This window comes from Dipodomys merriami, unplaced genomic scaffold, assembly GCF_024711535.1.
Source record: "Dipodomys merriami isolate MVZ:Mamm:240054 unplaced genomic scaffold, mDipMer1.0.p SCAF_64, whole genome shotgun sequence".
NCBI classification, from domain to species: Eukaryota; Metazoa; Chordata; class Mammalia; order Rodentia; family Heteromyidae; genus Dipodomys; species Dipodomys merriami.
The window spans coordinates 3,627,944-3,644,049 of record NW_027206224.1 but is presented as its reverse complement, the minus strand read 5'-3'; the positions used below and the strand labels follow the sequence as shown (position 1 = coordinate 3,644,049).

General features: G+C 45.3%; 1 protein-coding gene across 1 annotated transcript; it reads left to right on the top strand.

Annotated features, from left to right (window-relative positions):
• The first annotated feature begins 5,611 nt into the window (after positions 1-5,611).
• On the top strand, positions 5,612-14,363 carry LOC138815344 (cocaine esterase-like). Its single transcript, XM_070004678.1, has 13 exons — positions 5,612-5,687; positions 7,726-7,930; positions 8,861-8,972; positions 9,613-9,746; positions 9,828-10,086; positions 10,502-10,600; positions 10,892-11,032; positions 11,173-11,253; positions 11,489-11,633; positions 12,142-12,279; positions 12,779-12,851; positions 13,515-13,689; positions 14,217-14,363. Exons 1-13 carry the CDS (start codon positions 5,612-5,614, stop codon positions 14,361-14,363), a joined length of 1,785 nt encoding a protein of 594 aa, XP_069860779.1.
• The last annotated feature ends 1,743 nt before the right edge of the window (positions 14,364-16,106 follow it).

The following is a 16,106-nucleotide window of genomic DNA, read 5'->3' as shown; positions in this document are numbered from 1 at the left end:
AAACAGCAATAAGAGATCTCCCATCTAAGAAAAGCCCAGGATTTACAGAGGAATTCTACAAGGCCTTCAAAGCAGAGCTCACACCAATATTCCTCCAACTCTTCAATGAAATTGAAAGAGAAAGTTCCCTACTGAACTCATTCTATAAAGCCATCATAACCTTCATCACCAAACCAGGAAGGGACTCATCAAAGGTTGGACAAATGGGATTGCATGAAATTGAAGAGCTTCTGCATGGCAAAGGACATAGCTAGCAAGATCAATAGAAAGCCCACGGATCGGGAGAAGAACTTCACTAGCCATACAACGGACAAGGGTCTCATATCTAAAATATACCTGGAACTCAAAAAATTAAATCCCCCAACAACAAGTCCTCAAAGAAACAACTTCCCAATACATAAGTGTGCTAAAGACTTAAAGAGAAACTTCTCTGAAGAGGAAAGAAGGATGGCCAATAGACACATGAAGAAATGCTCAACCTGCCTAGCCATAAAAGAAATGCAAATCAAAACAACATTGAGATACCACCTCACCCTAGTTAGAATGGCTATAATCAAGAACTCTAATAACAACAGATGCTGGAGGGAATATGGACAGAAGGGCACCCTACTTCATTGTTGGTGGGAGTGTAAACTTGTTCAACCACTTTAGAAAGTAGTATGGAGGTTTCTCAAAAGACTCCACATAGAGCTCCCCTATGACCCAGCAATCTCCCTTTTGGGCATTTACCCAAATGACCACAAACAAGACCATACTAAAGCTACCAGCGCAACTATGTTAATTGAAGCAATATTATTTACCATAGCTAAGATATGGAACCAACCCAGATGCCCCTCAGTAGATGAATGAATCAAGAAAATGTGATACACACACACACACACACACACGTACACACACACACACACACACACACACACACACACACACACACACACACACTGGAATTCTATGCCTCCATCAGAAAGAATGACATAGTCCCATTTGTAAGGAAATGGAAAGACTTGGAAAAAATTATATTGAGTGAAGTAAGCCAGGTCCAAGGAAACATAGGTCCCATGGTTTCACTTATTTGCAATAACTTGTATATGTCTAGGACAAGAAGAAAAGCTCAAAAGCTATGTACATATGAACATATAAGATGGTGTTAAGTGAAATGAACCCCCCCCCCCACAGTGACACAAGTGGTTTTTTTCCTTTCTTGCTATTGTTTTAAAAGTACTTATAATGTAGTATGTGATTTTTTTAAATTTCTTTAGTATGTTCCTCCCATATGGTATAACTCTTGTTTTCACTGTATTTGATTCCCATGCCCTACATCTTGTATATACACTTTTCTTATTTGGGGAGGGTAAGGAAAATAAATAAAATGCTTAAACAGGGATACAGGTTGACCCACTATAACAGTGAGATGTACACGACACTATGTTGAAAAAGAACTTTACAACTTGTGGGGGGGAAGGGAAGGAGGAGTTGGGGAGGTAGGTAGGGAAGGGATATTAGAGAAAAACAAAGGAAGAGGTAACAATGCTCAATAGGAAATGTACTCAATACCTTACTCATGTAACTGTAAAACCCCTCTGCACAGTATTTTTATGACAAAAATATATTTAAAAATGAAGGGCCACAGTGAAGAGTATGTTTGAATGGACAGCCACTCACAAACAGGAAGGGGTCCATGCAGACCCTCAGACCATGTCTCTAAGAGATAACAGAACTAAAGTGGGAGTTGGCAACCTGTGAACAATAAGTTCAGGAAGAACTTCAAAATGAGCACAGTCATAGCTCCCTGTCTCTGCTCAAGTACTCATGTTTGCATTCATGTTGTGGGGGCATTATCCATCTGTGGGATTCTGAGCCTGCTTCTCTCAGGATAGTGCTGAATTTACAAACTTCACTTTAGTGAGAGTTCACAGTATTCCAAGGACTGCAGAAGCCACACAGCTCCCCTAGAGGAGGACAAAGGAAAAGTAGGGGAAGGGAAGGGCTCACAAAAAGTGCTGACCACTGACTTCCTGTGAACACTGCCCCATCAGTGCCACTCTCTTGTAGAACCAATCTTGCCCTGCCTCTCCTATGTCCCTGCCTATCCCATGTCATGTCCAAACTCTGGTTGGACAAGAACTAGGTGAATTATGCCTGTTGGTGAGTGCAATGGAATAGCTTTGAACCAGGATCCTCAGATGTTAGCTGAGAAGTTAAGATTGCAGTTATGGGCCATTGGTACCTGGTTCATGTATCTGATTCTTTCTCTCTCTCTCTCTCTTTGCTTGTCTCTCTGTGTCTGTGTCTGTGTCTGTGTCTGTGTCTGTGACTACCTTCCTCTGTCTCTCTCTCTGCAGAGCACACATGTAGCATCATGCTTAGACTAATAAGTTTCACTCAATTTATCCAAATACTTCAAATATACCAGTATGAATCCACACCAACAACTAACTCATATCTCTGCAGGTTCTGCTTCAGCTGGTCACTTTGGTAAAGTCTTTGGCTAACTGGGTGTGTACTTATCTCTGTATTCCATAGTTCTAACTCCTAATTTCACAGCTTGATATTTCATACTGTTTCACAGTACACATACACTTAATATATTCCCTATTTAACAATGCACTATGTCATTATTCCATAATTCTCACTCACTACACTCTCTCTGTCTCTCTGTGCCTCTTTTTTTAAATTGTGAAAATACTGGACAGAGGGGTTACAATTGCATGAACAAGGTAATGAGTACATTTCTTATCAAGCATTGTTGCCTCCTCCTTTGTTTCCCCTTCCGATCCCTTCTCATCTCCCCCCTACACCTGCTCCCCTCCATGTGTCTCTCTTTCTCTGTCTCTCTGTCTCTCCCTGTGAATCTCTCTGTATGTCTTTCTGTGTGTGTGTCTGTCTCTCTCTTTCTCTTGCTCTGTTATTCTGTGTCTCTCTCTCTCTGCCTCTCTGTGACTCTCTCTCTGTGTGTCTGTGTGTGTGTTTGTCTGTCTCTCTCTATCTTTTTCTCTCTCCTGGCTCTGTCTCCTCATCTTTCTCCAGATCAATAGGTATATGTAAGTTTTCATCAACCTCCTCAAACATACAGAAATGCGTCTAAAAACCTTTCATTCCATGTTTTTTAGCATGGTTATTGTAGATGTCATTTCTCTGAATGATGGCGCAGGAGGTGGAAGGACCCATCAGGACCTTCAGCCTTGCAGTGGTGCAGCACAGCCAGAGAATTAAGAAGAAACACTGTGATTTTCAGTCAGATAACTCAACTTGGTCCTGACCCTAAACTCTCAGCGCCCTAGTCCAGCTGTTATTTGGATTGAGAATGAAGGTCAGAGAGAGCTACTGAATCTGAGTAGCCAAATATCCTTATTCCAGTCTCCAGACGAGTGTCTTTGATTTACCAACACTGCAGCATCACATTCTCCCCTTGCCCACCCATTTGGCTGGCATCAGACCAGGATCTTGAGCCCATTTTGTACAGGAATTCAACCAGGAGAAACAGAGAAGCCACATCTTGAGAGGTCTAATTGAGAGTCTTATTAGAAAGCTGGCAACTGCAGGTGGACTCCTGTCTCAAAGACCTGCAGCCCAGCCGGGCACTGGTAGCTCATATCTGTAATCTTAGCTACTCAGGAAGCTGAGATCTGAGGATTGCAGTTAAAAGCCAGCCAGGGCAGGAAAGTGCTTTGCACAATGCACCTAAATTGGATAAGGCACCACTTTGCTTAACGCTGACTTCTGCTACTGTTGATTCCTGCTTGCTTGTAGCTGTAGATTAGGAAAAAGGAAACTTCCAGGTGAGGGGTATATGAACCTGACTAGTTTGGGAGTCTATTACACTTGGGTATCCTGCAGTATCCCAACTTCCCTGGCTGGTGGGACTTGAACCTATGATTGGATAAAGGAGTCACCAACAGTCAATTGGGCTAGGAATTGTTTATTAGCCAGGGCAGGTGAAGACATTGAAGACCAGCAATAAAGTCAAATAGCTCAGGGTATTTTAAGGCAAGCCATGGGGGAAGGGAGGGCCTACTTGAAGGTGGCATGTGGTAGTTTTGTGATCCACAAAGAAGCAAGTTACAGAAGCAGGGCTAGCAGTAAGGATTACAAAATGGTGATTATCATTCCAGTCATTCAAATAACAAGGCAATAAGTCACAAGGCAAAGTCCTCATGCCAATCTTCCCATCAAAGATGCCAGTTAATGAAATAGCAATTACAACCTCAATAAGCAGAACAATAAGTCCTCATAGCAAAAATCGCATTCCAAATCACACCCAAAATCAAACCATTTTCTAGGTTTTCTGACTCTTTCTGAGTCTCACAGTTATTTACCAAATTCCAGTAACCTGGTGTTTAGCTCACAATTTACTTCAAGCCTTTTATCTTTGGAATTTTTCCTTTTAATGACTAGCCTGTAGTTTTTTTTTCTGTATAGGCAGATCCTGCCTTTCAAGTTTGGCCTGATTCTTGATCATAGGTAATTGTTCCTCTTTCTAATTTCACATTTTATATTCTATTTGAGGGGATCATCACACCCAACACAGGAGTGTGGTCACCAGTCGGCTAATAAAGACTTTTCATTGGCTATATATTTTGTCTGAGTGATGACTCCTGGGAATTCCCCATTTCAGTTCAGAGAATCTTTAGACAAGTCATGCCAGGAGAAATGACCCCTCCAGGAAGGGTCCTAAGAAGGAAAGCCTGTGGTGCCAGGCTGTAGGTACTAAACAGTATTGTGCACCAGCTTGAAGAATCAAAGCTAGTTTCCAATGGCACTACTTCCTCTGGAAAGTCAGTCTGGGTTGCAGCTCCTGACCCCTTACTGAATCCTAGCAGCATTCTAAGTACTTCATACACTCCCAGTTACTGACCTGGCTCCCAGATCACCACAGGCCCAGAGAACCCTGTCTTCTTCTTTCAATGTTGCAACTACAAAGTTCCCTTAAATGTGTTTCAAGTGTGTAAATGACTGCACTTGAAGTTAGACACTATGGTAGCCACAGATTGAGGGCTGGATGAATAGGAGAATGAGTCCTTAAGAAATGCTACAGAGACACATAGGTATAAAGGGAACAGCCATTTCTAAATAGGAAGGGGTCCATGCAGTCCCTCATACCACAACTCCAAGACATGAGCGAACATGAAAGTAGACTCAGGAATCTATGAGCAATGAGATCAAGGAGGAATCTCAAGATGAGCACAGTTATAGCTCCCTGTGTCTGCTCAAGTGCTCACCTTCCCCCGTGGAAGGTGGGGGGCATATCCATCTGTGTGATCCTGAGTCTGCTTTTCTGCAGACCAGCCAGGAATTTCTCCATCACAACCTTCACCTCAGTGATAGCTCCTAGTATTTCAAGGGCTGCAGAAGCCACACAGCACCTCTGGAGGAAGGCAAAGGCAAAGTAGGAGAAGGGAAGTCTCACACCCACAGTGCTGACTACTGACTTCCTGTGACCACTGCCCCATCAGTGCCACTCTCTTGCAGGAACAACCTTGCCCAGCCTCTAAATGTCCCTGCCTACTCCATGTCAGGTTCAAACTCCTGGCTGGGCAAGGTCTACTTGAACTGTACCTGTTGTTCAGTTGCAGTGTGCTGTCTGGAGGGCCAAAAAAGGTCTTGTGAGGCAGCCATGCTACTCCACCAACTTCCTGCTTGTCTGACTGCAGTGGTCTGTGGATTCCTGCTTCTCCCACTCCAGATTCAGGGTGAGACTCATGCAGGGAGTTGGGATGGGAGTTGGAGAGTACAAGGACTAGTCTGATATCTGCCACATTGTGTAGAGTAGAGTTTGAGCTTGGAGAAGGGAGGGAGGGGCAGGTGGACATAACAAATGATAGCGTGGGAAAATTGTGCTCTTTAAGCATCCATAAAAGCCCATGGTGGAGATCATAGAACTCAGAGAGGGTGATTGATGCCTGAGGACACAGAGGAGTGAGACCCAAATCGAAGAGTCTGAAGTGCACTGAAATGTGTCAGGCAGAGTCAGGGATTCTGGACATTGCCGTCCTCTGTGTGTAGGTATACCTGTGGCTATAACTGCTACTGAGTCTGCTAATGTCATTCCCACATTCCTTTGTTTATGGATGGGTCTCCTTTATCTCAAGAGAAGCATCTTGGCATGGTTCAAGGCCCTGGCAAAAGTTTCTGGTCCTTGAAGAGCTACACCTCCCCAGAAACACAACATGAAGTTGAATTGAGATGCCACTGGGCTTCATTCAAATCTGGGCAAAAGCTTGTTGGCTCCTTGGGTAAAGGGTATGTACCCTGTGCCTATCACAAAGTCCCCAGGCCCTTATCATGCCACCAGAGAATTATATCCAGAAATACATGCACAACCTTTGATCCCCCTCACCACAGAGCATGTTAGGGTAGGCCCTGATGAACTCCCCTATTCTCTCTTATTTAACCTACCCTAAACAGTTCCCCTCCCCTTACCCATGGCCCACTCCTACCAGATTCCCTCCCTTACCTGCTCTTGATCAAGCTGTTGGTACTGATTGCAAAATATTGAGTCCAAGATCACAACTGTTACTATCATGAGGAGCTGGTTGAGCAATCCATGCATCTAGAAGTCCCAAGGTTTTAAATCTCCTAATTCAAGGGTCAGTTTTTGACACTGTATGGCTCAGCTTCCTCAGAAACTTTCATGATGGGCTTGAAGCAACATCTATGTGGCTGGTCTCTAACAGGAACCTAAGAGCAATTTTTATCTTTTACTGTAACAACTATGAATGTGAGTGGTTTGTGGCTCCACTGAGGATCAGAGTTCCCATGTAGCCAAAACCTCTTGTGTAGACAACATGGAGGTCATTGGTATGTCTGTGGACTTGTAAAGATGTTGGGAAATTGCTGTCTGTGGTGCCTATTTGTGGTTGCTATCTTGATTTGGCTATACCAGGTGACATGAACCTGGCTGATTCACAACTAGCTCTGAGACATTGCTTAGGGGCAAGAGAGTTAATTTATCATAGGAACAGGTGAAATTTGTGAATTACTGCAACCTGAAGTTAATAATGGAAGAGAAGATTCCATTAGAAGTGGAATTGGTACTGATTAAAATATAGCCAAAAATTGTGCCCCTGACTGGATGTCTAAAACACATAAAGGAGCAGGAGTTTTGGGACTACCAAACATGAGCACAAACAAAAGTGTTCTCTGTCTTAAGTTAGAAGAAACAAACCCAATGTAATCGGCATCCACTTAGAGCAATTATCATCATTGTGGACTATGGGTTGGTTTCCAATTGACTGACCTATTCTTAAAACCTAACAAAAGCCAGCCAAGGTTTTCATAATCTGCTCAGAGCTATGTTCCTCTCTTCTTAGGGCCCTTATCTCTTCTTAGCATTTTAGCTACCTCCAGTGTGAATTCCATGACGACTGGATAGGTTCAGTCCAATCCTCAGCTTCCTAATGATGCCTTGTTAAAAATGTTGGGTTACTAGAAATGATGCTTATTCTCACATCATTTAAGACATAAGCTGGAAACTGGTAGGGCTTAATGATGATATCAACTCCCAAAGAACCTCGGGGAGCCTGCCTGGTAGGAAGGTCTGGGTCAGGTCAGTGAAAACAGTGGTGTTGGAGCACAGTCATGCAGACAGAATGTATGTGAAGCCATTGAACCTGCAGATCAGAGGACCTTGCCAGGCTAAACTGTGGGTGGCATAGAGCCAACAGGAGACACAATGTGAGTGGCAGCTGATAGGGCCAAAGCAATTCTGATGTGCATCTCTACCCACAGGCCAGCAGCCAGCCAGCCCCATCAGGACCACACAGTATGGGCAGGTGCAGGGCAGCCTCGTCCATGTGAATGACACCAATGTGGGAGTCCACATCTTTCTGGGCATTCCCTTTGCCAAGCCACCTGTAGGCCCACTGCGGTTTGCCCCTCCAGAGCCCCCTGAACCATGGAGTGGTGTGAGGGATGCCACCTCCTACCCAGCCATGTAAGTTCTCGTGGGGTGAGAATCATTGTGGTGGGAGGGGCACCCTGGACCAGGCTGAGTATTTCTCCCATGTAAATAAATCCCACACTCCATTTCCTTCTGCATTGGAGAATGTTTCCTGTCCATGTTTATATTGAATTTGTTGAGATTCAGTGCCAGGCTCATGGCTCTGCCTTTGCATATGAGCAGTGCTAGCACTAGGTGTCAAAGCACAAACATATACTTGTGCTATGGCTTGGATAATGCCAATAGATATCTGCCACCAGAGGAGGAGTCCCTGGGAAAGAATTACATTGGCTTAGGTACCTGACAAAGGTCCTGGTCCAACCCGATGCTACAGATCCCTGGGGAAGGCAGCAGTGGGGGCTCCTGGGAGAAGCCAAGCTCCATACCCACTGTGCCTACTCAAAGGGCCAGGTGGCACTGGTTAAGGAAATGTCTAAGTGCATTCAAGTGGACATATGGTTAAGGGAATGTGTTTCTCTGAGGTCTGGATTTGGATTTCAGCAATGTCTCACTACCCTAGGGGTAACTGAGCTTCATGCATTCATACTATACTGTTATGGTGGCAGCAACTCTGGCTGGTCTTTAATTGGCACAGAGAGAAAGTGTAAATGTCAATACTTGCACCCAATGCTTCTAGAAACCTCTATGAGTCAAGATATACAAGCCTTAGGAAGAGAGATACCCAATGCCCACACAACATGAAGGCTTTCTGAAAATCAAAGCTACAGCCTAGCCTGAGATGGTGAGCCTCACTATCCCAAGTAATGTGGCCTGTCTTGTTTCGAACAGACATGAGAGAAGATTATGTATATAACAGGCAACAGTACAGCAGATATTTACAGTGGCTAGAAACAAATCTAGCCCTAAGGTCAGATTTTTTGCCATGAGACAAACCTTGGAATAATTGTCTACTCTTTAAAACAGGTGTCTGCAAGTTGCTTTTATTATAAATACACCTTCCATCTCAATGTCTGAAGACTGCCTTTATCTTAACATCTACTCGCCTGCTGGTGCCCAGGAGGGCTCTAACCTGCCTGTAAGTGTCAGGACTTGGCTGTACTTTGTAGGAGGACATTTTTTTTTCTGTAAGACTCTTAGTACGGGAAGGAACAGCTCTGAGCCAGTGTGGAACCTAATGAGAAGTTTCATTATCAGATTCCAAACACCACGTGCCAGGAATGGTGACTCACCAATGGTAGGGGATGGAGAGTCCTAACTGTTCCCAGATGTTAGAGGCATGGGCTCTCTAATGAAACAAGATCTCACTCTACCAACATGAGCCCAGAAGTCTCAGTGAGAAACTCAAGTGCTATACTTTGAGATCACTCAAATTGTGGCTTGACTATTGTGCCAATGCTATTATGTAATCCTTTTGACTCATTTTAAGGTGAGACATTCAGAGAAATGCACCTTTTCTTGCCATTTTAGATAGGCAACAGAGTAAAAACACCAATATTCTAGTCTTGGAGCCCTTAATTCAGACTTGGATTCCTAGAGTGGACCTCAAGGATACTGACTGAACTTGGGGCCCTCACCCAGGGCTGAGTTCAGGAGCTCTTGAAGGAATTCTTTGATGTTGGCAACTGCCCACTGCCAGAGCCATGGGCAGTGTTAGGGCAACCAGAGTTAGGATTGAAGCTGAATGGGAATCAGTGACAGTTGTCTCACTTTCTCAGGTGATGGTGTGGATCCATGGTGGTGCATTTGTTATGGGCATGGCTGCCATGTATGATGGATCCATGCTGGCAGCCATTGAGAATGTGGTGGTGGTCACCTTCCAGTACCGTCTGGGAGTCCTGGGCTTCTTCAGGTGAGTGGGGGATTGAAATGGGCAATGAGGGCCAAGAAGAGCCAGGACAGTCCTGTGATCCTAGTCTCTGTAACTTTTCAGCACTGGAGACCAGCATGCCACTGGCAACTGGGGCTACCTGGACCAAGTGGCCGCCCTACGCTGGGTCCAGCAGAATATCGCCCACTTTGGAGGCAACCCCAACCGTGTCACCATTTTTGGCCAGTCTGCAGGTGGTACAAGTGTGTCCTCACATGTTGTGTCTCCCATGTCCCAAGGACTGTTCCATGGTGCCATCATGGAAAGTGGGGTGGCCGTGGTGCCAGACCTCATCTCCAGCTCCTCTGAACCAGTCTCCTCAGTGAGTGCCCTCGGCTGCTCTGCGCCACACTCCCTGTATTTCCCTTCACCCTTAGAGCTCCTGGCTGACTCTATTTAATTGGCACTAAAGAGATCATGAAGGTAACTTGGGACCTTCTTAGGAATTGGAAAGGGCTCATGGGTAGAATCAACACCTTTCAGCCTCACAAAGGTTGAGTGTGGTCTGTGGGCAGCAAGGCTACACCCAGGTTCTTCCAGGTGGTGATAATATGAGCCGACAGGATGAATCCTCCATTCAAGGTCCCTGAGCATCATGAAAGTGGGAATGATTTCACACCTATAGCAACCCACAAACTATAACTACGAGTTTTGGAGTAATTTTCATTAGTCTGAGTTGGACAAACCTCTCTTGCTACTTCAAAGAGTAAGGCAGCTATTGTCTGGTTGCTTTTCAGGTGGTGGCCAATCTGTCTGCCTGTGTGAAGATGAACTCAGAGGCCCTGGTGCGCTGCCTGCGGGCCAAGAGTGAAGAGGAAATGCTGGCTATTACCAAGGTCAGGCTGAATGGTGTGGTGAGGTTCCATCAGAGGAAACTGCCCACTGCTCCCTGAGGGAAAAAGGGAAATAGGGTACGAATCAGCCGGTCCTAATACTGTGAACCAATGACTGGTTTGTAGCCCTGGATACAAAGCAAAAAGTAAGGGAGGCTAACTCAAATGTTGGATGTCTTGGTTTCTGTGTGAGAGAGAATGCTGGGAAGAATTAGAATATGGTGAATGTAACATGAGGACAATAGTTTATGTGTGGTATGTGATCTCAACTCCTTATCATTGATGCCTCCTCAGACTTTCAAGGTCATGCCTGGAGTGGTGGATGGAGTCTTCTTACCCAGGCATCCCAAAGAGCTGCTGGCTTCTGCTGACTTCCACCCTGTCCCTAGCATCATTGGTATTAACAGTGATGAGTATGGCTATGGCATCCCCAAGGTGAGACTTCATTCTAACTTATTAGTTGTCTGGGGAGGTCATCTGTTATGTGTGTGAGTGGTAGGGAGTATATGGTTGGACAGGGCACGATACCTTCATGACCACACAATTCCAACTTAAATTGTCTCCCCACCACTTAGATGTTGGGATTATTTGACATGATAATGGGAATAAATAGAAGCAACTTGCCATCTGTCATGCAGTACATGGTACAACGCATGGTAAGGACCTGGACACCTGCCCCATTGGATGGGAAATCCCAAGCTATTTGTTCCCACAGTAACCTTCAGTAATAAAGGATGGGATATGTGATCGTGGTGGGGTTTCACCAGAGTTTGTCTCTTTCCCCCTTATACTAGTGTCCCATCCATGCCCCATCTCCCCACCCAGAGGCTGCCTCCTTCCTCTCACTCTATTGCCTGCCTAACCTGACTCTCTCTGATCTTCTTGGCACAGAACTTGCCTGCTGAGTGTGCTCACCTGCTGATGGAAGAGTACATGGGGGACACAGAGGACTCCCAGACCCTCCAAGCCCAGTTCCAAGACATGATGGCAGACTTTACGTTTGTGATGCCTGCACTGCATGTAGCACATTTCCAGCGTGAGTACATCTGTGGCTGAGATCTGACTGTGCAGCGGGCAGCTCAGAACTGTGCATCTCAGCGAACATCTGTGATGTCCAAGTCCCCACTTTTGTGTCTCTCAAGGCCCCAGGGCCAGGCACTTGCTGTCCCATAGGCCTCTCATGGCTATGGCAAGGCACAGGCATCACTGGCACTTTACAGAAAAGAAAACTTAGTCTGTTACTAGTCTAAGACCACACAGATAGGAAATCCAAGCCATGATTTAACCAAAGCTTTTCCCATTGGTCACCAGGAAAATGGGAGTACCTTGAAATTCTTGGCCTCAAAGCTCATCCTAGAAGTCAGAGAATGGATCATTCACTGTGATGACCATCTTTGAGGTTTACAAAGCCTCCTCCTTCCTGAGGTTTCTCACTTCACAGTCCAGATTCCAGGCAGCTTCAACCTAGCTATCTTGTCACCAAAGATGAGGAAAGATGACTCCAGTTGAGAAGTCAGCATGTCATAATTTGTCTCCACCTCCAGGTTCTCACGCTCCTGTCTACTTCTACTTGTTCCAACATCGTAAGAACTTGACCTCGAACCCCAGGCCTCCATATGTGAGGGCCGGCCATGGTGATGAGGTTGACTTTGTCTTTGGGTCTTCTTTGTATGGCAGCAGCCGTGAGTCTTCTTCATTTCCATAAACTAGAATGGGCCTCCCTAGAATCCCTGTAGGTGGGGTCTTCTCATGGTCTACCATGGAAGCTCAGAGAGAGGACATGATGAAGTGTGTAAAATCTTACCATTCCAAAAGCTTCAGGTGTGACAATCTATACCTTTTCCCAAGCAGCCTGTGCTGCCAACACCTGTCCCCACTTGCTATAAGGTGTCAGACATGGGTACAGAATAGATGATAGGACATGAAGATTGTCCATACATTATTCCCAAGGACTGGGGAAGAACTGTCCACTAGTCTAGGAATACACTCTAGTCTTTTCAGGTAGAGGTAAGGAAGAAGAATGGAAGGTTGTGCAATGGGAGTACCTGATCTTGGGTGGAAGAGAGGAAGAGAAGTTCGCTGGTATGGAAGACCAGACTACAATTGAATGGAGGGTGTAGAGCAGGAGTAGGCACCCTCAAATGTTGTCCAAGATGCTGACTCCTGTTCTCCTTTGTGCAGCGGGCTTTTCTGAGGAAGAGGAGCTACTGAGCAGGAGGATGATGAAGTACTGGGCCAACTTTGCCCGGAATAGGTGAGAACATACACCGAACTCTGCCTCCCACGAGTGGAGTCCACCTAGTGATCCCCTTGTGGCATCTTGATATGCATGTATAATTCTTACTCAAACGACAGCTCTGCCTTAAACCCCAGAACTCACTCACACACAGTGAGTGCTTTGTAGGTTCAAGTCACTCTCTCTTGCCCCAGAGAGCTGAAAGTTGTCCACTTTTTTGGGGGGGTCTGGTCGTGGGGCCTGAACTCTCGGCCCGGGCGCTGTCCCTCAGCTCTTCAGATCAAGGCTAGCACTCTACCACTTGAGCCACAGCGTCACTTCTGGGTTTTTTATTTTTGCTTATGTGGTGGTGAGGAATCGAACCCAGGGCCTCAGGCATGCAAGGCAAGCACTCTACCACTGAGCCACCTTCCCAGCCCTAGTTTTCCACATTTTTGTAGAAACATCATCACTCACCTATGTGAGGGGGCTCTGAGCCATATGCAACAGATACTAGAGGGAGGTCTCGGCTTTCCTATAAAGTTCTCTATAAAGTTCCAATAAAGTTTCCCTCCTTCCCTCCACTCCTGATCTTTTGGGCTGCATGACATGACCCTTATGAGGTGATATGGTGTAGGTTCACCAGAACTCAGAATGATCAGAATGACTCTTACCACACCTCTTCTCCTGGGGTGTCCACAGGAACCCCAACAGTTTGGATCTGCTCCACTGGCCCATGTTTGACCAGAAGGAACAGTACCTATTGCTGGACATCCCTCCTGCTGTGGGCCAGGCCTTGAAGACCTCCAGGCTGAAGTTCTGGACCAAGACCCTGCCCCAGAAGATCCAGGAGCTCAATGGGGCCTCACATCTGAGTGTGATGCATTCTTCACTATCCTTTTTACTTTTTTCTCTTCATTTATTTACTTTTTTCTGGTAATGAGGATCAATCCCAGGTTATCATACTTGATCAACAAGTGCTTTGCCACTGAGCTACATCCCAGTCCTTGATATTTTTAATCAAATTGTTTAGGACACTTTCAAACCTAACTTTATGCAGACAAATACTTTCATTCCCATTGGATTCTATTTAGGGTTGTTGAGTGTTTAATTGGAGATAACCTGGGCTGGCTTTCAGTCAAGATCATCAGTTCTAGGGCTCCTGAGAAGCTAGGATTACAGGTGTGAGTCACTGGCACCTGGGTTGTATCTCTAATGCTTTCTCTGAGTCTCTCTTTGTTTGTCCCTCTGTGTCTATGTCTATATCTGAGATTGCCTCTCTGTTTCTGTCTGAGTCTCTGTTTCTCTATCATATTTCTCTCTACTTATATCCTGTTTCTTGCCTTGTCTTTGTTGAGATCACTAATTACGTATAAGTTTTCATCAACATCCTCACTCATACAGAATGCTTCTAAAACCCTTTCATTCCATGATTTTACTATTAGCATGGTTATTGTGGATGCCAGGGTTCTGAATGATGGTGCAGATGGGGACCTTGCAGTGGTGCACCACAGCCACAGTAGTAAGAAGAAGCATTGTGAATTTCAGTGAAAATAAAGGAATTTGTTACTAAACCCTGAACTTCAAGGACCTAGACTCTCAGCTCCCCAGCCCAGGTACTGATTAGGTTAGGAGAATGAATGTCAGAGAGAGCAATTGAGTCTGTGTAGCCAAAAGTCCTTATCTTGAGGTTCCAGACCAGTGCCCGGGTTTACAAACATTCCAGCCTCACTTTCTCCTCTTGCCTGGCTGTATCCCATTTGGCTGATACCAAACCAGCACCTTGATCTAACGCCTCTGCTTCATTCATTCTCTTCTTCAGCTGTGACTCAGTTTTCATAATATCTATTTCTCACTATTAGTTACTGTCTGAGATACCTCCAGCAGAACGCATGGCTTGAGCCATGCGCTGGTGGCCTGTACTAAATCTCAAGAGACTGAGATCCAAAGAGTATAGTTTGAAGCCAACCTGGGTAGGAAAGTCCATAAGATTCTTCTCTCCTGTTAAGCAGCAAAAAACTGGCAATGGAGCTTTAGTTCTAATAGAGTGCAACACCAGCTTTGAGTGAAAAAGCTAAGGGATACCTCTCAGCCATGACTTCAAGCTCTACTACCAGCACAAACACACATGAAAACTCTCTGTCTCTCTCTGTCTCTCTGTCTCTTTCTCCCCCTCCCCCCTCTCTCTCTGTCTGTCTCTCTCTGTCTGTCTGTCTCTGTCCATCTGTCTGTCTGTCTGTCTGTCTGTCTGTCTGTCTGTCTGTCTGTCTGTCTGTCTGTCTCTCTCTCTCTCTCTCTCTCTCACACACACACACACCAAATCCAGGAGCATAAGCACTATATTAGTTACTTTCTTATCATGTCCTACCGGAATGCACTAACATTCCCATGAATCCACTACAAAACTTCTATCCTATAATCAAGAGTGAATCATTGAGCTTGAGCTAGAAGCTCTGCAATAAACCTGTGCTCATGGTGATTGGTGTCATTGTCTATTCTCCAAACTGTTTGAGAGTCCAACAAGAGCATCTGCCCAGGTCTGGGTAGAAGGGTCTGGGTCCATATCCTTGGCCACAGTTCCTTAGATTGGAGACCTTCAGTGCATGTCAGACCTTGTGGCTGGAATGGAGGTCAGAGAATCTTTAGGAAAGTCATTCTAGGACAAATGAGCCTTCCGGAAATGGCACCAAGAAAGAATACCCATGCTGCCAGGCTATAGGTTGTCAAGAGTACTGTGCACCAGATTGAAGAGTCAAAGCTGATTTTCATGGCACCATGTCTTCTGGGCTGCAGTTTCTGTCCCCTGGTGTCTCACTGCATCTTAGCAGGATCTACATGTTCCACACACTCCTGAATACAGATCAGGCACCCAGATTACTAGAGGCAAAGAGAGTCCTATCTCCTCACAGTGCTGCAACCAGCAAGTTCCCTACAAATGGTTTTCAAGTGGGTAAATGACTGCCCTTGATCTCAGCCACCAGGGTCGCCACAGGATGGAGGGGAATGTGTCCTTAAGAAATGCCACAGTGTGTAGCCATTTTTATTGTGCAACTACAGGACTCTGGTTGATGCTTGCCTTAAAGTAGTGTTCTAGCACAAAATTGGTGTTATTATCATACCAAATGGGTAGAACAAGCCAGAAAAGCACAAGAAAAATGGCAAGTCCAGGTATCTCAACTCCCACTCATGATAATCAGGTGATAGAAAAATTAATGAAAAATCCAGAGGAGAGTTCACAAAAAGCTCTACAAACACTACTGGTAAACATGGTGAATGAAAAGATTGAAAACCTGC